This window comes from Haemaphysalis longicornis, unplaced genomic scaffold (assembly GCF_048455015.1).
Source record: "Haemaphysalis longicornis isolate Haplotype H1 unplaced genomic scaffold, Haemaphysalis longicornis Haplotype H1 scaffold_14, whole genome shotgun sequence".
In the NCBI taxonomy this organism is placed as follows: Eukaryota; Metazoa; Arthropoda; class Arachnida; order Ixodida; family Ixodidae; genus Haemaphysalis; species Haemaphysalis longicornis.
This window is the reverse complement of record NW_027526245.1, coordinates 26,576,165-26,599,140: the sequence shown is the minus strand read 5'-3', so window position 1 is coordinate 26,599,140 and position 22,976 is coordinate 26,576,165. Positions and strand designations below refer to the sequence as shown.

The 22,976-nt window shown below is 50.1% G+C and overlaps 1 protein-coding gene across 1 annotated transcript in view; it reads left to right on the top strand.

Annotated features, from left to right (window-relative positions):
• LOC144165213 (fatty acid synthase-like) overlaps window positions 1-22,976 on the top strand; it is a 229,107-nt gene that overhangs the window by 37,522 nt on the left and 168,609 nt on the right. The window contains exon 7 of the mRNA XM_077695331.1: window positions 14,578-14,811. Coding sequence (XP_077551457.1) covers window positions 14,578-14,811 — 234 coding nt within the window. The remainder of the gene's footprint in view (window positions 1-14,577; window positions 14,812-22,976) is intronic.

Here is a 22,976-nt window from a genome sequence, read left to right as displayed (position 1 = left end):
ATGCCTCTCACCGGCAGTCGACAATCGCTGCACCATATGCGGCACTCTCAAGCCTTCCCCGCAACACACGTGGTACCCTCGCTGCATACTTTGCTCTGGCCATCACCCAACGGTAGACCCAGCTTGCCCACAGCGTACCGAAGACCCTCGACCCCCCGCCGCGGAATCATCGTAAACCCCGACAACCCAGCGTTTTCGGCCCCACGAGGCAATCCCTCGTCTACAAAGACGGCTAACTTGACCAGCCATCCTCCCCAAACAGCCTGGGGAATCCATTCCCAGCCATTCTCCTTCGTGCCGGCTACCAAGCCATCCCAACGGACATCACGAGGGCGCCCTGTTGCTCAAGGCTCTGAAACCCCAACGTACACCAAGGTGAGCGCATGAAGGCAGACACCCCTCCGTCCTCCTTGATCCCCCCCGCAGTAGTTCCGCCCGCTCTTACTCTCTCCGCAACAATCCACCCTCACAGAAAGCGATGCCAGCAATGCAAATGGATAGTTGCTCCGAACTCAAAGTAGCAAACTCAAAGAGGAACTAATGCACTCACCCACGCGCGCACCACCTGCAAAGCGCAAGGCCACCGACACCACCACCCCCTCTTCCCCCACGATCCCACAACTTATGTCTCGCATAGAAGCTTTGGAAGCCCAGCTAGAATCTCAAGCCTCTACCACCACCGCCCTCCTCAAAGCTTTAGAGAACCTCTCCTCGAAAATGTCCCTTATGCAAGCCAGAATCAAAAGTTAGCCCTCTCGCACCAACCCTCCCAGCCCCAACTTCCGTCTACCCGTGATGACTCCATCGACCCCTAAACAGTGAGTTATTTGGCAGTGGAACTGCCGAAGTCCAAGCACGCACTTCTTACAGCATACATTGACCACCACGCCACACCACCCCACATAATAGCTCTGCAAGACCCGGGGCCTAAAATCAAATTCACGGAATATAGCACACTCCAAAACGAATCAGAAATACTAATGCTGGTCCACCATAATCTTACGGCCGATATTGTTCAGCTTAACGGAACTTTGCCTCCCCACACTCTCATAAAAACTATATAGCCAATGATTCGGCCCAAACCATACCATACATCCTAATCATTTAGAGCACCCTACGATTACAGCATCACTTTCATAAGCTCTTAAAAACCGCACTCGCAGAGGCAGCTAATGCCCTCTCCGTATCGTAGGAGATTTCAATGCACCCCACCCCGCATGGAATTACCCCCGCACCAGCCCCCGAAACGGTGGTCTCTTGTGGGAAGACATTCACACTACCTGCCGCGCCCTGGGGAACGAACCACACATACACACGCACCTTGACAAGGATGTACAACGCGACAGTGCACCGGGCCTAAGGCTCACACACAACATCGAACTAACAACATGGAAACGCCTTGACGACACTATCAATAGCGACCACAACATCATCCAATTTCTTCTCCCGTTCCCCTCACCACGGCCATGCAGACACACCTCATGCACCCTTCTTAACTGGCTCAAATTCCGCACGTTACGCAGTGCGACTGCCCTACTTACTTCCCTCTCGGAGACATTTGACATTAATTCTTGTATTGATATCCTCAAAGCCGACATCAATTTATGCACCACACAGACTCCCATTATATAAACTGTAACGAACCCAGACGTGCACATGGTTCACCTCCTGGAAGCTCTTGCTAGTCTAAACCGGCGCTGGAAGAAACAGCGTTACAACCGCTTGCACCTCCGAATATCACAACTCAAACAAGATGTCCATAAATACACCCAGCACCTCCAGAATAGACGCCGGCAGACCGTCTGCGACTCATTACACAATGGAACCAGCCTGAAACACACCTGGAACCTCCTTCGCCACCTCCTCCACCCCACGACGACCAAAGAAGACACTGAATCCCGGGTAGTTACGCTAGCACACAGCCTATCGAACTCCCTCCCGAATCCCCTGACACCCTGCGCGGCATCTACATTGGCCAACCACCAGCCCTTTCCGCCCCTCACCCGCCATACCACGAACCCCCAACCCCAAACTAGACGCTCCTTTCACAAAAGCGCGTCTAGGAAGGACAAACGGACAGCGCTTCGTCCGTTTGTCCTTCCTTGTCCCGTTCTTCGCGCTGTTTTCTCGCTCATCAAAAAATGTACCAACCAGCCCAAATTTCCACCTTGTTGAAGTAACTTTCACAAAAGCCGAGATTACGGACGGCCTGCACCACCTAAACCGTACACCACCCCAGGCCCATATGGCATTGCATGTTCAGCTCTCCCAAACCTCGACACCGCATCCATCGATACTTTGCTCGGACACTTCAACGACTGCTGGGCTCATAGTACGCTCCCAGAAACTTACCGCACAGCCACCGTTACCCTCATCCCGAAACCACATAAACCCCTAAATGCTCAAAACCTCAGACCCATTTCCCTCACCTCCGGCATCGGCAAACTCCTAGAACAAATGGTCCTCTCCAGATTTACTCAACATCTTGATGACATCGATGCTTACTCCCACAGCATGTTCGGCTTTCGACGCCACCTCTAACTCCACCAGCACCTCTAACTACAACAGCACCTTGAACACACCTGAACGAAACACTTCAGCTATACTAGCCGTAGACCTCACAAAGGCCTTCGACAATGTTAGCCATACCGCAATTCCGGACAACGTCAACTCTGTGCAAGTCGGAGAGCGCTGCTATGGTTGCGTAAAAGCTTTCCTCGCGGACCGCACAGAAATTCTCCGACTTGGTCCTTTAACGTCCCCTCCATTTCCATTACCCGCCAAAGGGTCCCGGAGGGATCAATACTCTCCTCCATTTTTTTCAGTGTATTCTTAATACCCCTTGCTCGGACTCTGCGACAAATACCGACACAACACAGCGACGTCGACACTACGCTGACGAAATCACAGTATGGATGTCACGAGCCAGTGACGCGCATATCCAACACACACTCAAACTAGCGGCCACAACAAACACAGCTACAGCGGCGGCAGCAGGACTATCCTGCTGTGCCCCTCCCCAAATCACAGCTCCTTCTACTCCTATTCACCCACCGACCCAAACAATGGACACTTAACATCCAAGTCGCTTTTACGGGCTCTGTGATACCGCTAGCAAACCAGATGAAAGTACTAGGGTAACAAAATCGACTCAAAACACACATCATCCACCTACTCAAAACCCATGCAGACGAAATGTCTGGTCTCCTACGGCGCGTCACCGCGCGAGGACATGGCCCTCGGGAGTCAGATCGCCTCAAGATTACCCACGCCCTTTTCACCCAACGCATCACTTACACCCTACCGTATCTCGCCAGGACCCGCACTGAACTGACACGAACCGAGACCATACAACACGCACTATATTGCCGTACGCCACAGCTCCCAACCCCGCCCCCCCCCCCCCCCCCCGCACTGCTCCCGACGCTCTCCTCCGCACGGGCACCTCTAACACACCATCCTAGCTTGTGGAAGCGCACACACAGGCCCAACTATCCCGCCTTGCCCTAACCCACACTGGCAGAACCGTCCTGTTCTCTCTCAAAATTAACCCGCCCATCCATCACTCCCCACCACTCCCGGTCTCTCCAGAATACCGAGAGGTTCTCTATCCCCTCCCTATCCCCCGTAACATGCACCCCACCTATCACACAAACCGTCGCCTGGCGTGAGAACGATACCATGCCCAACACTTCCCTCCCTCCTCGGACACGGTATACGTTGATGCTGCAGAACAGCAAGCCCGCCATACATACATCATGACAGCAGTGAACCACACCCCAACCCCCTATACCTCAGCCACCATCCGCGCTGCCCATCTCTACAAGGCGAAGGAAGAAATTTTTATGAGGGGGAAGGGGGGAGGGGCAGGGTGTTCTTCAGCAGCAGGGCTTTCGGCACCCCGCTGCGTCAAGAAATTTGTCTATAGCAGATGACCATGTGCAAAACTGAGCTTATCTTTCCGTGCCCATGTCATACGCCGCGTAAGCAACCCGGAGCACCAGAAAAGAGTGCAGGAAGCCGCACGCGACAGCCGGCGCCCGATAAACAGAGTAGGGCGGCTGCGATACCGACTTTGCCGCCACAGCGGCTCTTCCGCTCGGACCACCCACACCATTAATTTCACCCCCAAACATGCCCTGCATGCGGCGCCCTCGACGAGCATTTCACTCTGTGTGCGAGGGCGCAGCAGACCCCTTCCCTCCCAGTCCATCTGGCAGCAGGCGCTGAGCGACCCGGAGGCATCAAGCCATGTCTAAGTGATGTCGCGAAAGCCGTGTTCGCCGTCCTGGGGTCGACCACCCAAGCCTGCCGTCGACCGAGTGCCCCCTCCCCTCACTCCACTCATCGACGAGGAACATCCCCTCGTCTACAGAATGACACTTCGGCGACCCGTGCCGCGGCTGCTGGACATAATCCGCTTTCGGCGGCACTCTCGGCCACCCAAGCGCCCCCGAATGCCGCCTTAATGACCGGAAACGTCCCGAAGAGGTGGCGACAAAGGCTTCATGCGGCGCTTCACTTTTGGCGGCAGGCTTGACGTTCCTGTCTGCTTCTTTGGGGACGTGCCGCGCATCGTTCTCCTGCACTTTGCGGTGTGGCTGACGACTCTGTAAAGGCCGTTGTTCAATGAGCCACCAATGCCAGAATACCAGAAGGGATCCCAGATGTCCTCCCGACGCTTCAACATCGGGGGTCCGAAGGGATTCGACCTTAGGCAGATTGCCTCACCGGAGTCAACCCGATCTTCACGTGTGCGAGAGAGAAACGTACCCTCTCTGTGTGAGAGTGTGAGCGAGGGTACGAGTGTGAGCGAGGGTACGAGCGCCATGGATTTTTGTGGTTGGTGCGTTCCGAATAACAGTGGGAGGAAGTGGACGGAACTACGGCACTGCCTGTTCACGCTGGTCAAGAATGTTTTACACAAAGTTTTCTTTCTCCCTCAACTTGGCCCTCGTGAGTGCCCCGGCATGACACCAACCACCGTCCATGTCGACCATGCTACCCCGGTTCACAATAGTGACAACCCATCTGTGCAGGCCCTGGCAATCGCAGCAGCCATCTGGCCCGCCCCTCCTCCTTCCACTGATCCCTGAGCTTAAACAATGTTGTTCTCTCTGTCTCTCTCTCCGCCCCTACAAAGCAAAACCTGCGACACGGTGCGACACAGGGCGCCCCCGGCTCAAATTCAGTGGCGAGGTCATTTGCAGTGGAGGCCAAGACGCACTGCAGTTCAGCCCGTGTTTGGGACGGAATATATTGCGTGTTTGCCCTCTTATGTGTGGCGCTCTCTGCGTTCGTCATTATGAGCACAAAAAAAGCGGCAAGTTTCAACACTGATGAACTACTTCAACAATCTTCCGAAGGCAAGCTTTCTGGATTTGTGCAATTTTACATAAGTGCGAGAGCGTAATAGAACGCATATACAATGCATCAGCATTTCTTATGTCGAGTTTGCTCCGCGATCGCACATCGATCCGCGATCGCACATCGGCCCATCGTATGCAATTCGGCTCTGGCTGGCCTTTCTTCAGTGCTTTAAAGAAGGACCTGGCCGCTTCTTCGCAGAGCCGGCCTCAAGACCACCCCACCTCCAAGAAGTGGACACCGATCCCCGTCTTCCACCACCTCAACCCACTTTATTTCTGCCGCAGTTGTTTTAACCGATTATATGCACAAATAAAAAAAAAACGTACAAAAGTATTTCAGGTATTCGTCGTTTCATTTTTGGCCCAAAGTAACGTAGTTTTATTTTTATTAGCGGAATTTGTTGAGACATATTGTCCGTATGAAAATATTGTACTATTTGGTAGATCACTTTACAAACTAAAGATATAAAAGAGTAGAATAGTTCTTAAAAACTTAAATAATTTACATACTGCTATTTGTACGGAAAATGATTACAGAAAATGGGTACTTTCTTCAAATAGTCAAGGCCTTGAGCGAGTGGGCCCCCCTTGAAAAAATTCCTGGCTACGGGCCTGCCTCCCCCCCCCCCTTCCCGCCACCGCTACCCTCATATTAACGGATTCACAAAGGGCCGTATAAATTTCTGCAGGGGCATTATTTCGCCCAACACCCGCAAAATTCTAAGCCCCCCTCCCTCTACCACCCCCCCCCCCCCCCTGACCGCACCATCTCCCTCTTGTGGACTCCTGGCCATATGGGCTTTGCCGGCGCGGAGAAGGCACACGAGGCGGCCCGAGCTTTGATACACCTGACCTCTCAGCAGAGGCGCCTCCTCGCTTCGCATCCCCCTCCTCACATAGAGCCACTGCTAACTTTACGTACAGACTTTCACGCACCACCCTTGCACCCCCATTACTCACTGTTATCCCTCGTTGAATCATCCCTCAGGAGACAGGTCCAAACCGACTCCCTCCCACTCCATCCTTCCTCACCCACATATCGCCATTCCTCTTTCCCACCTCCTCTTGCCCACAGTGCGCGACACCCCCACGCCATCTGGCACTTCCCCGCCCTGCTTCCTCTTCCCCTACCTAGCCTCCCTTCCTCCCCCCCCCCCCCCCCCCCCCCGACGCCTGGCTGTCTGCCTTTGCGCGCTCGGACGCCCATTCCTCGTGCGCCCTGGTCGACATTGCTCGGGCCTATTCGCCCCGAGCGCGAACAGAGTCGGCCCCTGGCGGCGGCGGGACGAACCGCTCCTAGTGTGGATGGCGCTCTCGCGTCGTCTGCTTTTTCACGTTGCGTGCGGTGCAAGACGCGTGCTGCACACGACAAAACAACCAATATGTGTGCTCGTTTGGCAGTAAGCAATGACATAGTTACCTCTGCTTGCGCATTTCCTCTAGAAACGCAATAATCAGCAGCTGTTGCAGGTTAATGAGCTGGTTTAATTCCACGAAACATCTTCGCCGTGGTCACCGCTTGAGTGTGAACATTGCTTCCACACATTGCACTTTTCCTATTGTTGAGTGCAGTCGTCTGCCGTTTCGGGAACGTCGAAGGGTGCTTTTTGAAGGTGGCGTGGTGATTATTTAAAGCATAAAAGTTTAGTACGCGAAACGGGTAAGAAGCGACAAGACCTGCGTACGCGTGCAAATTCCACACCCTTGTAAAACTGCGCTGTGTCCTTATAGAAAGAAGAAACAAACAAAAACATTTACACTGCACACGACCCCTGAGCTATCGCCCATACATTACCGGACACGTATTTTACACCAGCAAGCGCCTGTGTGATCGTGTCCTTCCCGTATATTTCTAAAATAAATACCATTTTTGGACAGTCGTTGTTTATACTCAGGAGGAGGAATAAACATTTATTCAGCTGTGTTGAGTTGCTAATTTTACGCATTATTTAAAATACGTTTCTATGGATGCGCAAGAGTATTTAGGGGGATTTTTCGGTAAAATTAAGCAGTTGTGAGTTTGCGTCTGTCATGTGGCATTTCGTGTGTCATTTTCATATATTTCAAATCCGACATGAATCACCTTGTCCAGAAACGTGTCTCACTCAGCATAACCAAATGCCTCATTATGGTCACGTCTTAACCTCTTAAGGTGGACCTAAGTTTAAAGAAAGAGGAGAAAACGCGTAATATAATGCACGTTGTTGCCCACATGTGTGAGGGGCGTGTGTGCCTTCACTCGCTGATTTTTTTTTTAAATTTTTTCCCACAATGCTTGCTTTCAATACATTTTTGAAAAAGGCGAGCCACAATTCCTGGACAATCTCGGATCAAAGGGGGGTTAATTAATTTTGAAAATACGTGTTAAAGTACTGCTTTTTCACCGCTACAGAACACAACGCCTAGTGTAGTTTCGATTGTACGTAATACTGATAACCATAGTTTGGCTTTTCGCGTTACGTGCGTTCTGTTCTCTCTGCTCTTGCACCGTTGGCAGGACCTCCCCCCTCTTCACGAAAAAAGAAGCAAATGCACAGAATTTCACTTTTTAACCAATCCTCAAGAAATAAAAGACAAAGGCGATATTCAGTTTACAAAACAAAGTAGTTACCGGGAACCCGTTGCGCTGATTCGCAACGAGAAATAAAAAGGAAATGTTTTACTACATCTGCAACAGCGCAACTTCATTTATTGCCATCTTTAGGGTTCGTTAGCGACCTTATACGCAAGAATGCAAACACATCTCAGTGTTGCAGGCACCTGTTAGATTTTAAAAGGAACGCAATTGGTCAACAGAGCAGCCGTAACAGAAAATTTGTGCTCACTGTGAGGTCCCAGAAGCTTGGTTTGCACACTGTAAACCTGCTTGTCACTTTGCTAAAACCTAGCTAAACATGAGATGTTGATTGTACTGCGTGCGTTGACAATTCAATTCGCAAGTTCACTTGCGACGAAAGCCGTAAATAAGTGATCCGAAACCGTTATTCATCAAACCTTCCTTCAGAGTCGTTAAAATTTCGTTTAAAAGACCCGTTAGAGCGGTTACATTTATAACTCTGCGCTGGCCAAATTCAGTAATTTTATGTTGCCTTTTGAACACACAAAACATATCGTAAGCTCTTAGAAAGAATTTCGGGGCAGTTAAGTAGTGTTACCATTTCAGGGCATCCCACAGATGCAAGAATGCGTCATGCTACCAGTGAAAGCGATTGAGATTGCCGTTGTAAACTGAATTTCAAAGATCGAGGCTTCCTGATTTGTTTCTATTTATGCTTTTATTGAAGGCTCAAAGTCATAGTCTGGAAAGATAGAGCTTGCTACGAGCCACAGCGTACAATTTCATTGTCACAATTACGGCCATTCTGAGATTCCCGATGAGCCGTCGCTTTTTTTGGCGTAGTAATAAAAACTGACTGCCGCTTCCATGCTATACATTGAACGTTGAGGAACCGAACTACAGCATACCACTCTTGTTTGCACCTTTCGTGCGCTCATACTGCGAGAAAAAAGCACGAAGCGCGCCCACAGTGTGCATTCCTACGGGCCGCTCTGCGGAGCATCCACACTAGCAGCGCGACGGTGTCGCCACCTACATGTCGAGCTCGCGGCGAATAGAGATGCGCTTCAGCGGCTCAACCGACCGTGCTAAGCCTGGCCAAGAATAAACGTGTTTCTCTTTCAAACACACCACGGCGAAGGAGCACCATGTGCCAACAGCTCTCTTCGCGTCTTCTTTATCCATCTTGGTAGTTTGGTGATTATAGCGTGCACAACGGCGGTGTCATGTCGGAAAAGTCTTGGCTTCGCTTTATGAACGTACCCGCGTCGCTGTGCCATAATATACGGCAGGACAGGAGAAAATACAGTCAAGGCAGCGCGAAGAAGCCGTCTTCGAGAGTGGAGAGGGCGATGTCGCCGGGAGGGGCGTCTCGTGTTGCTCTTTCCTGTCCTATTTCCTGTAGCCTCCCGCGCCATCCTGGCACGGGCAATTTTCTCCGGCGCGCTCCTCCCGCGGATAAGTGCCCAAACGAGGCGCCCGTATTGCCGCCGTAAATTTGATGCGTACTGTGCCGCTAGTGCTGGGTCTAGAACACCTAAAAAAAATACAAACAATGTTCGCCGTAACTCCAGAACAACAGAAGGAGCGATAAGTCCATGCATTCATAATGGATGCTTTTCTTTTCGTCTGAAAATAGCACCGCGCTAAGGCTTGTTCTCGCACGCTCTGCGCAACTCCGCCGCGGTTATTACAGCGCAAGCGAGGCGCTTGACTGCGCATTGATGAGTGTATGATTGTACTTGACTGACCGAAACAGTTGAGATCATTAGTTGTTTCCTTAAGCGTTGTTCCCTATTGGCGGTTAGAGAGAGAGAGAGAGAAGTGAACTTTATTGAAATCTCCGGCGGAGGTAGCAGGGTGCCACGCAGGGCCCTCTTGCTACCTGACTATATGGGGGCAGTCATCAAGTCGTGTCCCGTCGCTTACGTCGGGGAATCCAACGCTCTCCGCGAGGCTTCAGCCCCTGGATCGCGTCGGATGCATCCCTGCGCGTTTGGCGAGCGAGAGCTGCCTCGATCCGCTGGACCGCCTGTAGCTGTTGCACTGAGTCCTGTGCTAACACGGCTCTAGCAATGTCCTTCGGCAGCCTGCCTGGGTAGGCAGCCGCCTCTTCTGGATTCAGTTCACAATCCCACAACACGTGAGTCAGCGTAGCAGTCGCACTCTTACAAACACTGCACTTTTCGCTGTCGTAGATGTCGGGGCACATGTAGCGCGCGAGCGCCGGCGTGAGCACCGAGTTCGTTTGCAACTGCCTATAGAGCACCGCCTGTTCCCGCGAGAGCAGCGGGTGCGGGCCCGGCATAGAGCGGCGTGCGTTCCGATACCAGTCCAATACATCCGCGTAGTTCGTTACGGGCTCGGCGTCTTCATCGTCGCAGCTGTTGTCTTCGCCGTCGCTGGCGTCGTTCGCAGCAGCTTGCTCCTCCGCAGAGACGAGGGACGGTGCTGCCACCACGCGGCGAGTGAGTCCTCGCGCGGCGGCGTCCGCCGTCTCGTTGCGGTTGGGGTAGCTCCCGCAACTGTAGCCTTGGTGCGCCGGGAACCAGCGGAGATGAGTCCGCAGTCTCTCGTCGCACTGTCTGACACCGCACTTCACAACGCGCACTGCATTAGCACACACACTGTTCTTGCCGTAGTTCCGGATCGCTGTGCGGGAGTCGCTCAGGATCGTCGTGCACGTGTCGTCGGTGAGAGCCAGCGCGATGGCTGTCTCCTCCGCTTGATGCGCCCGCTGCACGCGAACGCTGCAGGCACTGTAGACTTCGCCCGTCGTAGCTCGCACGGCGACGGCTACGTAGGTGTCTTCTGTGTCTTTGTACTTGGCGGCGTCCACGTACAGGGCGCCGGTGTCGGTGGCATGGGTTTCGGTGAGCGCTTTGGCCCGCGCCTCCCGTCGACCGCGGTTGTGCTCGGGATGCACGTTCCGCGGCAAGGGTGCCACCACTAATCGGCGGAGGGCTCCCTCCAGGAGAGCGCCGCCGTCACGCCTGTCATTGCTTGTAGTACTCGCGCCCAGGCCGAGTTTGGCCAGGATGCTTAGAGCGAGCACGGGCGGCGCTGCGAAGCGCGTCTCCGTGACGTCGGCATAGGGATTCTTGCATTTGTCGTCTGCTTCACGGGCTCGCTCTCCCTGCTTTATTTTAAATTCAATTAACTTTTGATGCTTGTCCGCACCAGATTTTGCTTGCGCGCAAGGTTTTATCATAATAAGAGACCAAATTGCATACACTTGCTCAAGGCATGATTTAAAGTAAACTTTTTGATACCGCTCCGGGAGTAACATTGCCGGCGTCGACCCATTTCTTGCGAAGTCGGTCCTGTGCGGAGCGGGAAGAGTGGGAGCTAGGCTTCAGCTTCTGTATTCAGCAATCTTTCGAACAAAGGGAAACGCCACCCGATAATAACCGAAAACAGCGAAAATGCAAGAACAAAACAAATTCCAGGCCTTCGCTGCTGTCGGCTTTGACAGAAGGCATTACGATTCCCGGTAATCATATGTCATGGCATGAATGTACACCGACATGCACTATCGCCCGCAAAAAATGTAGGTCCAGTTCAAAATAACCTACTGTGTTTATAGGCGCCCGCTGGTTTTATTCCGGGCTTAACCAGATGTGCGTTTTCTGTAAAAGTGCGCTCGAGTGGAGAAGGAGCAGGCGGAAAAACCCTTTTTAACAGTACAATCGAGCTGATTAATCGGAGCGACCCTCAGTCCAGGACAAGATATTGAGAGTAAGTTTCTTCAAGAGAGAGAGACAGAGAGAGTAAACGTTATAAGGGGGTTGATAGCCGGAGGCCAGCAAGACGTTTGGAAAGAGACAGAGACCACACACGAGCAAGGCAGCGAAGGCCGATGTCTAAGCACTTTCTCTTAGAGCACGCTCTCGTACCGAGCCACGCCATACTGGTCGTGCTTCTTCTTCTTGCGCCCAGCGCCCTGCGCCATCGTCCGGCGCATTATAGTCATTTTCCCGGCGCATACCCCGTCCGCTAGAATGGCGCACACCAAGCACATGGCATGTCGTCTTGACGGGGACTGCTATCTCCAGTACAGCGTGTTTATTGCGAAAAGCAATGCGGAGAAGTCCTCAGTCCAAGTCCCCTTGAGCTTTCCCCGCCTCAACAGCCCTCAACACGAGCAGGCGCTGGTCATTGAAAACACATGGGGTATGTAGAAAAGAAACGGCTGTACACGTTATGTTACAATGTGATAGCACACACAGAAGTGAATGCAAAGAAAATGGCGTACGTTTAATACGGATTACAAATCCGTGTAGATGAGCAATCGCAGATTAGAATACTGGTGGAGGAAAAGCAGAGGGGCAGACATGGCGTACAATTGTTACAAACGAAATGAGATACATGTAAGCCGTCGGCTAATAGCAGAGCTATATTGCACGGGAAGCATTTAGTTTAAATGTATAATGAGAACCCAATCACAAGACAGCACATGCCAGCACACCGGCAGGAAGGGGTTGTCCTCAAAAGACGTATTGTCATGGTTTTGCAATCCGGCTGGCTGAGGACGCTGCAGAGCCCATGGAATCGCGGCCGACCACTAGGCAACACATTTGGAAAATCCAATACAGATTAGTCTCTCTCTCAAGTGTTTGCGGCTATTGGCCTTTTCGATTAGCAACACAGCGCAAAAAAGACCAAGGACGAGACGGAGACGACAAACAAGCGCTGTATCCCCAGCTAGCCGGAACCCTCACGCTTTTTGGCCTTTTCGGTTTGTAACAGCATACGGCCACAAACTAAAAACACTAATAAATAACAGAGGTAGCAGAACACAATTTTAGGGGGGAGGGGGCGAATTAACGCGTGGAAGCTACACCGTGCCGTTATCGGGGGCTCCGGATAAAGTTCAGCCTGGCGGGGCACTTTAACGCGCACCGAAACCTCGACACATGGGCGTTTTCGTTCTCCGCCTCTATCAGAAAAACAGCCATCGCGGCTGGGATCGAACCCGCGTCCTTTCAGGGCAACCGAACGAATCTTTCGGGACTGCGCCACCATGGCTGGTAGCAAATAAACGCTAGCTTGAGTTCAAACAAAATAACGGATAAAATGAAAGCAGTGGACATAAAGAAAAGAATATTCAACAATAAAATACAAATCAAAATAAAGCGCGAGGAAACGGATAGAAAATGTGCCCTGATTTATTTTGCTTTCCTTTCGTTTTCCTTCCTTTCGAGGCAGAAATGCCGATGTTCAGCGTACCGAGCAAGTATAGTATTATTGCCTCACTACGTTAACCCACCCTATAGCAAAATATTTGTTTCCTCGCATTGAAAAGCGAAGAACAGCGAAGATTTAGTTATAGACCGACGTAAAATATTATGTTTACAGTCAAAATGAGGTAAACATTGGTCTCGGTGTAGCTTTTCAATAAAATACTACGCCAGCAATACATTATTGCAGTGCTTCTGGTGATGAGACCAAAGCTCGTCGAAAGTGTCGGCGTGTTTAGTAACTTTTTAGCAAGTGATTACTTCGGCAACGTACATGTTCATTAGCAAGTGCAAAGGACAACTAGCAAAGCTGGTGTAAAGTTGGGCAAACCGGGACCCCAAGATGTCTCGCATTTACGCTGTGCACACATAATAAGACCCCTCCAACCCAAATTGCTTCGGCCGATTATAACAATGAGGAAAGTTAACCTCGCTAATCAGGTATTTTTGCGCTGATGCTAAGTGTTACAGGGTTGGAGCTCTTAGGTCCTCGGCAAAAAATTATTCCGCTTAAAAAAGTGCGCCAGTTCTTCACCAGTGACACCGCTTTTGCAGGGCATATGAAAGCGGCAGCCAGAAGGTATGGACTTCGTGTTGCGCAGTCAGAACAATCTGTGAGAGCTTTGATACAGATAACAACTAAATAAAAACTGCGCGAGTAAGTCATCTTCGAGAAAGTGTCCTGATAAAAAGGCAAAGTCTGCCATTTCGTCCTGCGGCAGTGGTCTAACGTTTTCAGTTACCGCACGCTATAGAAGTAGGAGACATAATTCCTAAAGATGACCCTGCAATCAGCACATCTTATCTAGAGGTCACTGTTGAAATTAATTGAGTTCAACTTTTGTAACTCTTCGGTCAGATCCAGCGTGCGTCTGGCGCGCATGTAAACGTCAGGAGTGCCGCGCAGTAGAACAGGTAAACGCGGACAGCGGTAGCGCCTGTTAACGTTGCCTTATGATTACAAATATGGAGCCACGACACAGCAGCAAAATTTATTTCTTGGCGTTTTCGAGATGTCAAACCTTAACAATGAGTACGGTTAAAACTACGGGCTTCAGGAGAATTGTACTGCTGTCTATGTAACCAGAAGGGCCAAACGGAGGGATGTTGCGAACAGAATTTGGGTACGGAACGATCCTTTTTAATGCGATCCTTTTAATTCACTTTTAACTCTTTTTAACACGAGGGCTCCGAAAACCTGTTTTTGCTGATATTTTTTACGCGCGTGTAAAATTCAATATCCTTGATCAAAAATCTGTCCACAACATTATCCCTATTTTCGACAGCGGAAATAGCCGCAACTAACAGCATGACCCTTGCCCAATATCAGGCACGCCAAGTGTTCTGAAAGTGCCCGTGCAATCTCGACGGGAGGCCGGCACTGCTGAACCCTACCTCCCATTTATTTTAGGAATCACTTACCCTTCGGGGAAGACACAAGGTATGCTCCTGCGTGACATCTACGCCGAAGCAAACGTGGACCCCAGGAAGGTTGGCTACATCGAGGCCCACGGAACGGGAACCAAGGCAGGCGACACGCAGGAACTCGGCGCCATCAGCGGCTTCTTCTGCAAGCCGGGAAGAGAGAGGCCGCTCAAGGTCGGCTCCGTCAAGAGCAACGTGGGACACGCGGAGGCCGCTTCCGGTAGGTGTGAAGGACGTATTCCTGACTGTTCCCTGCAGACTTCCGCGAATGTGTCTCTCATATTAAGTGAGCGCGTATCGCAATTCTAGAAACAATTTTCCAGTTTTTGCGCCTCCTAAAGCGCGAAGATGCAAAGGTTTTTTTTTTGTTTTTTTTTGCATGCGCCTGTATGCGCATCAAATTTGTTCACAAAAAACAAAAGCACTGGAAGGCTCAACGACTTACCCTAGAGTTTGCTCACTTTCAATATAATGTCTCGGTCCAATGAGCCAACCGAACGTATGTGGCTTCGGAGTGTGGATTTCTTCCAACAAAACGTTTCACTGGTTTACACGACGATATTTCGAGTAGCGAAATTTCAGACTCAAGGGTGCCAGAAAACTGTGGTGGCAAATTGAAATGAGGAACTGTAAGTTTTGACGTATGTTCCGAAAAATGCACGTGATTTTGCGAATTAATATTCATAGTATAAAATATATCGCGACTGTTCGCAAATTTCTGCAGCTCAAAGCGGTGTCGCAAAAGAAAAAAAAAACAGCGAAATACGTGGAATAAATCATCATCATCGCCATCAACAACACCAGCATACTTATGTCCACTGCAGGAGGGAGGCCTCTCTCATTCACCTCCAACCTGCCTTGCGCTCCTCGAGCCCATTCTGTACATCCATATTTTGTTATTTCTTCCATCGATGGAGTAATTGGCCTTCAGTTTCTTCGTGCTCAATCACTCTGCATACAGTCTGATGCCTCGGTTGTCCGTCAGTTGTCATTTCGTCTAGCTACATAGCCAGCGAAAACACATTTATTTTTCTTAGTTTACGCTATATCATCTACTCGAGCTTGTTCTCTGATCCAGGAAGCTCGCTTACTGCCCACAAGGGTTACTCTTATCATTCTTCGTTCCATGGCACTCTTATCCCCGTAGTCAGAAATCATGCTCAACGTATGCCATAAGGAAGCCTTTTGTAATTGTCGGAAAAAGGCCAGTAGTAGAAAAGGCCGCCCTGTGCTTCACAAACCTTTCTTAAGGCGCACGTACCAAAGGCGCCCATTTCGAGGCACGCTAGGCACTTGCGAACGAGCCGAGCGCGCGACGCGCCAATGCGCACATGGCGTGGGGGCGGGGCTTGTCCTTTGAGCCAGTAGGGGAGAACGCTTCCGTGGCGGCAGCTTCGAAGCGCTCGGATCAGCCAGCTCTGACCGTAGCCGGTATCCCGTAAAAAAATTTAGGCTTAGTATCGCGGCAGAATGTTGATCACCGCTTGTGCTTCTAGTGCGCATGACTATATATTGCGTGAATTTTCACCACAGTATCGTCCCCTTTCTCGTATGCGCAACTTGGCTTGTCCGATGGGTTCCATTCGGGCAAGCGGCAAAAAACTGTCGCTGCACCTGCCGGCGTCGCTCAACGCGCGGAGGCAGCGCTGGCAGCGCCTTGGTGCCGGCGCTGGCCGCATAGCGCGCCGGCAATGCCGGCGGGCCGCTGTGGGGGTGTGTGCACGGCCGCGTCGGGGCGGCTGGCGTGTGCGCGGATCGTTCTTTGCTCTGAGAGAGCGCTTCGTTGTTTACAGTTTTATCAATTTCTCGCGAACGACGCGCGAAATCGAACACCTCAGCCAAGCTATCGTAGTAGTCTGCACTGCTGGTCGGGGAAAGGCCCTCTTAAGATAGGTCGGGAGATTCCTTAGTAGAGCTTATTTTTCGGTCCGGTAAGTTCGCAAAAAGGCGCCCTTTGAGCACTAGTTTGGTTCTTGGAACGCGTTAAGGCGTTGAAAAGTGTCCAGAGGGAAAAGTTCTACTCAAGTTAGGTTTGTGAATTCCGGGGCTAGCTGACCAAAATTTGTTTTCAGTGGTGTAGTAGTAAGGCGTCAAATTTCATCTCCATATGTAATCATCGGCAGGACGCATTGGTTGTATATTCTTCTTTCGAGTGATAGAAGTAGCTTGCTTTTAATTATATGGGAGTGTTTGCCGAGCGCACCCAAGCCCATACCTATTCTTTTTCTTTTTACTTCGTGTTATTCTGCGCCTGGATTTTCTTCACGTGGGTTGCGTTCGCACTGACAAGTTGTCCGAGGAAGTTGTATACTACTTGTTCTTGTGTGGCGTTTCTTAAGGTGTAGTGGGCTCTTTCGGGATTGTTATTTATCATTACTTTATCTTATTTATTTGTAGCCCCACGGCCAAGCTTTGTGAATGTATTCCCCCCAAAAGTTTTTGCTTCTGCTCTGCAGACTCACTGAGCGAGATTATGTCGTCTGCAAACCCCAAATTGCGCAAGTATTTTGCGTTTATACGTAATGTTCCATTGTCCCAGACAAACTTACTAAATATTTCACCTAGACACGCTGTGAACTAATTTGACCAGATGGTATCTCCCCGTCGCACACCCTTCCTGATCGAGAATTGTTCACTGTTCTTGTGAAGGACTACCCTACCCGTACATCCCTTATATATTGTGTAGGTCTCCTTGTTGTTTTGTGTAGGTCTCCTCTATTCCCTGGTCTTCCAGTACTTTAACTACAGCTGCGGTATTTCATTAACCATACGCATTTTCATAGTCTTTAGATGTTACGGAAACGGGCGCACTAAACTCCGGGAATTTTTCTCTTAATTGATTTACGGCATGAATATGGTTCTTTGTTGGGCACTTTTCCTAAACTCGGTCGTTGGAAATCTAGACGGTCATTGATGCGATTAACTATTATTTGGTAAAAAGCTTGTATACAACTGCGACTGATGGGTTTCTAATTCTGAAGGTCTTTGGTATCTCCTTTTTTGCGAATCAGAATTTTTTTGGTGTTTTTCCAGGCTGTGGTTACTCTTAGAGCTGCTAAGCCTTCTGAAAATAGTGTAGCAAGCATTTCCAGTACACACAGAACACACATGACCCGAAATGGGAGTAAATAGCTTGTCGCATAACTCAATACCAGGTAGGAGTACACTATACTCCTTCCAGTGAGACTATCGCCGTACTCCTGCTTTTCGTATAGTTCATTTAGTGGTATATAGGAGTAAATATTTTGGGCCACTAAAATGGGAGTTTTTAAGGGGAGCGTTGGGAGTATATTATTTCCTCCTGCTAGGAGTTTTAAGGAGGCGTGTTCAAAATACTTTTCAGCTGCATCCGGTGTATTATTGCTGTTTTTCGGAGTTTTAAAAGACTATAGGGGAATTTATGACTGCATTTGGGAGCAGTTAGGAGACGCATAGACCGCACGTTGTTTTCTTTTACGGGGGTCAAGGTTGTTGTTATTGTTGTTGAATCTTTTATTCAAAAAGCGAATGCCGGTGGCCTTGTGGGAGAGTTGGGACGGGAGGATTCATGGCTGAAGGGGGCTCGTATGAGTTCGTGGTCGTCGGGAGGCGGCATCAGTTTTTCACAGGACAATTGTAAGCATTGGATGGTCCATTTACTGGTGTAGGCCTCGCTATATAGCTCGCACTAGACCTCTCTTAGTGGCGAACCGTATGATAAGGTTAAGGGTGTGTTCATCTTGTGAGGTGATCGATATGGATTGAGAAACCCAGGTTTGGGGAAGTGAAATGCTGGTATCGAGAGAATTTGGGGCATATCGAGACCAGGTGGTGCAAAAGGTGGTGGTGGCTTGCTGAGTGATTGGACATTTCGGGTTGATGTCGTGGTAGTATAATTTGCGAATTTTTCCCGGTGAAAATGGTGCATCTGTATAGAATTTGTTAATAAAAATTTTTTGGGTTCTTGTAAAGGAAGGTTGGTTGGAAACGTGATCACTCGCCGTAAGTTGCTTGAGTCGGAGTTTATTTTTGTGTTTGTACGGGTTTGTGCGGATGGCGGGGGTTACGCTGGTACTTTCGGTCGAGTCCAAGCAGCGCATTGGGATAAATTTCTAGTTTTGTTTTCACACATTTCAATGGCTAAAATGCGAAATATTTTTTACGCACACAATAAATTTATCGCACAATAATTGCATAAATACAAAATTGCGTTTGAACACGTATACATAACAACGCAATAGAAAAATGTTCAATCAATAAAACACGTACTGTCGGTCGCAAAATAAACCGTACCAGAGGAGCGTTACACGATAACTAACGGCGCGACGCCTTCCGGCTGAGAGCCTGCGGTCGAGAGAGGAGAGGGCGCATACGCGTTCTATTCTTGTCGATGATCGTGTTTTCACAATCGTGGGTGCTCCGCTTCGTTTCTTTTGAATGTGGCACCCGGCCGCGCCTTACGCGGCCCTGAGAGCGGGCTGCATGATTTGTGACATGCGCCTATCTCGCACAACTGCGCCGTTCATGGCTATGTGTTGTGTGGTGCTTTTTTTTATTTTCATCCTATTGCCTCTAAATAAAATTGGAATCTAGGTAATTCTGCGACAAAGAACCGGTGCTGGTTTTTAGAAGACCAACATTGAGTTGGTATGATGCATTGAAAACAACCGTGGTAGTTTACTCCCTTCCTGAGAGAATTAATACAGCGGGTGATTTACTACAATCCGGTGTGTGTAAAGTAGCCGTCATTTTCGATTACGTCACGAATGCGTCGGGGAAGCGACTCGGAACGAGACCTTACGATTTCTGGACGGGAGCGAAGGCGTTCCTAATCCCCTGCAATTGCAATCCACAGCTGGTCAGCCGCGCGGCCACAGTCATTTCTTTTGGCGAGGTTCATTGTCCTTATTTCCCAGATATTATCGGTGGGCTTCAGGTCTGCCACGCATGGAAACCACCAAAGCTGACGCACCGCGTGATCCTCCAAGAGAGCGCTCACTGCTCGTGCTGTGTGGGCAGGGCTTGAAAAAACTGAAACACCTCCTGGCTTTTCAATAGCACTTTCCTTAATTTCAGCATTAATGGGTATTTTTTTTTCTGTTTTTCCCAAGCGAAATAACCGCCGTGGTTGTTTTCACTGCTTGATATCAACAGCACGGTTGTCACATAACCAGCACAGGCTCAGTCGTGTGTGAATCTTTAACTCAGACTTGCTTGAACGCCTGTTTTCTTTACAGACATTAAGATGACAATAAAAGGATCGCTGGATAACATGCCGCAAATATGCACGAACGGCACTGTTGCGCGCGTTAAGCGCATGTCTGGTCTTGGGCCGCTGCCACAAATCGTGCCGCTCGCTCGGAGCACTGGGCACGGCGCCACCAGGTGCCACATTCGAGAGAAACGAAGCGGTGCGGCCGAAATCGAGAAAACTGACATGCATTGACGAGACTAGAACGCGCATGCGCCCTCCCTATCTCGACAGTAGGCGCTCGGCCGGAAGGCGTCGCGCCGATATTTATCGCGCACCACTCCCTTTGTCCAAATCATTTTGTGACCGACAGCACACTGAAAATACCAGGTATCTTTGTAAGAACTTTATCTACTAGAACTGAATTCAACGAAAAAAAAAACGCAATCCATTTGCGGTCAGCCAAGGGCACGGGCCAGGGGTCAGCCAGGTCAGCCAGCCAGGCATTAAAAGTGGCGCTGTTTGCTTGCACTTGCTTCACAAACACTTACTGCCACGGAAGCACCGTCATTACAGGGATAACAGGGCTCTTTAAATGTACAGCAAGAAATGCGGCCGTATGTTGTAAAGATACAGCATTCTAATGACGCGGCACTTGTCACTCTGTGCTTAACTTTAACTAATATCTGAATTATTATTTCAAGCTAACTAAAGCTGCACTTCCGTCCGAGACACCTCCGCTCAGTAACTGGTCATGACCAGGGAAGACAAGACGAGGTGTTATTCGAAACTCAATGCGACCCTTGTGTAGGCCAACTTCTCAAAATGCATCTCCATTTCCCTCTTCCCCTCTTCTGTAGCGTTTGTGGTAGCGGGCTTCAGTTTTTACCCCCCCCCCCCCCCCCCCCCTCCGCCGTGCTTCCCCCTCTACTCCCTCATAAAATTCTGAAAAGGTTGCCGTCCTTGTGACGCGTCCATTGAATATGGTCTCGAGCGCTCCGAAACGAAACGGACGTCCGTCCACCCTACAAGAATGCTGCCGCAAATGGCACCTGCTGGCCTTATTTGCGACCTCCTAGCGAATAGGGAGCTTCCTTTGTCGACCTCCCCGTACGGCACCCCGACCCTTTACCTCCCCAATGAAACCATACCGGCCGCTAGGTGCACACGGCGGTAATCCACCCCCTACAAGGCGCGACGGGCACCACTCGTACTTCTCGAGAAAATTGACTCTGCGGCCCTTGCTCGGCCAGCTTCATTTTCTCGTGCAAATGATGAGCCACGGATACAGCGTAACAAAAACACTTAGCCTTACTAGCTTACTTAATCGATAGCTGCTACAGTACGAAAATGTTTCATTCTGCTCGCAACCAGTGCACACAAAATTGAAGCTATGACTGACCGCATTGCTTATACACCGTTCGACGGGGTATGGCGCCCTCTCTCCCGCACAACTCTCCCGTCGACAGGCGGAGAATCGCCGGTACAGTGAAGCTGGAAATACTGACTTTAATTTGACACTACAGGGGTCACAGGACACCAAGAATGTTGGTAACAACAAAAAACGTGCAATCTTTATCGTGAAGCAGCTCACAGAGGCGCAGCCGCATTGTTTTCAACGAGCCACTCTCCGTTTGAGGTCACTGCATTCAAGCCTCGCGTTGGTTCGCTGGCGCAGTCTGTCGGCTCGAAGGTCGGAGACTCGGAGGAGACGTTGCAGTGCCTTGCACGTTAATCCACACTGGTTCGGCAATGTTCACAACGAGCTCCGATTGGCGGGCAGCACCTCGCATCCATTTGTGCAGTCGCAAGTTCACATCGAAAAAAAAAACAACTCAGGCACGTTAGAGCTCACACGACACAAGACACCAACTGGCAGGCTGCCCAGCACCGTTGGGACCAAGCATGCAATCGCGACAGAGAAGTGGTTATTGTCCTTGTTACGCCACCAGAAGGCAAACCTATGCTTCATGTGTCGGTTTACTACAAGCCAACTTCGAGTGCCATTCTCTCAACACATTATGACTGGATCCCATATCTTTTTTCACTACGTTTTACCGGTCCCATCATTATCGGGGGAGACTTTAACGCTCGCAACACTCTTTGGGGCTACCCCTCCAGAAACCGCCGAGGAAGGCTTTTAGAGCAAAATATTGAGTATAGCCCCCTTCAACTAAAAAACGAATATGGCGTCCCTACCCGCATTGGCCTTTATTATGCTGAAAAAGATACTACACCGGACCTCACTCTAGCTACTGCTGGGGCGGCGAAGAGCTGGAACACGTTAAACAGCACCTGTGGTAGTGACCATTACCCAATAGTGCTCCAAATTAACAGTAAAAAGTTACGCACTACAAGTGTTTAGCGTCAGATAAACCGGGCCCCATATCGCTCGCAGTTCGTAATCTCTTCTCAACCTACGCTCGACGAATTCATCACTTCCATAACACAAGCACAGTCACTCGCATCTGAAGAAGTCACAAGTACGGCAGATGTGGACTGTCCTGATTCCCACATGTTCCAACTTCTTCGCAAAGCAGAACGGCCAACCAAACAATATCGTACACAAGGAAAATTATTCGCCATTATCAGATCACATTACAAAATGAGAATTGGTAGAGTTTCTGTGAAGATCTTGACATGAACCTGGTCTCTCTCGTCTTTGGGGTGTCTTCCGCAGCATGAACGGCCGTGCTAAGGTGCGTCTCCCGATCCTGGATGACATGTGCCTTCAAATGGGCTACACACATGTGGAAGATGCCATCATTCACGCATTGTTTCCTCACGCTGTTACCATATCCCTCAACCCTCCCACCTCTACCGATCATCCACATTGATCACCCCCTGTCTGAACTCGACTCCCCTTTCACCCTGGGTGAACTGCAAGTAGCCATTTCTCAAGAAAAGCCCAAATCTGCTCCTCGTCCCGACCAAGTTGAATTGCAAGATCTCTGGAACCCTCCCCCACACGGCCTCGATGCTCTACTACATCTGGCCAACCACTCCTGGGATTCAGGCGAGATACCTGACTCCCTGAAGGTAACGGTTATTCATCCAATAGCCAAACCCGGCAAAGATCCTCGTCATCTTCAGAATCTTCGCCCCATCGCTCTTACCCCTGTAATATGTAAGCTTATTGAGCGTATGCTTAACAATCGTCTCGTACACCACTTGGAGGGTACAAATTGGTTTCATCCCGCTCTTACGGGCTTCCG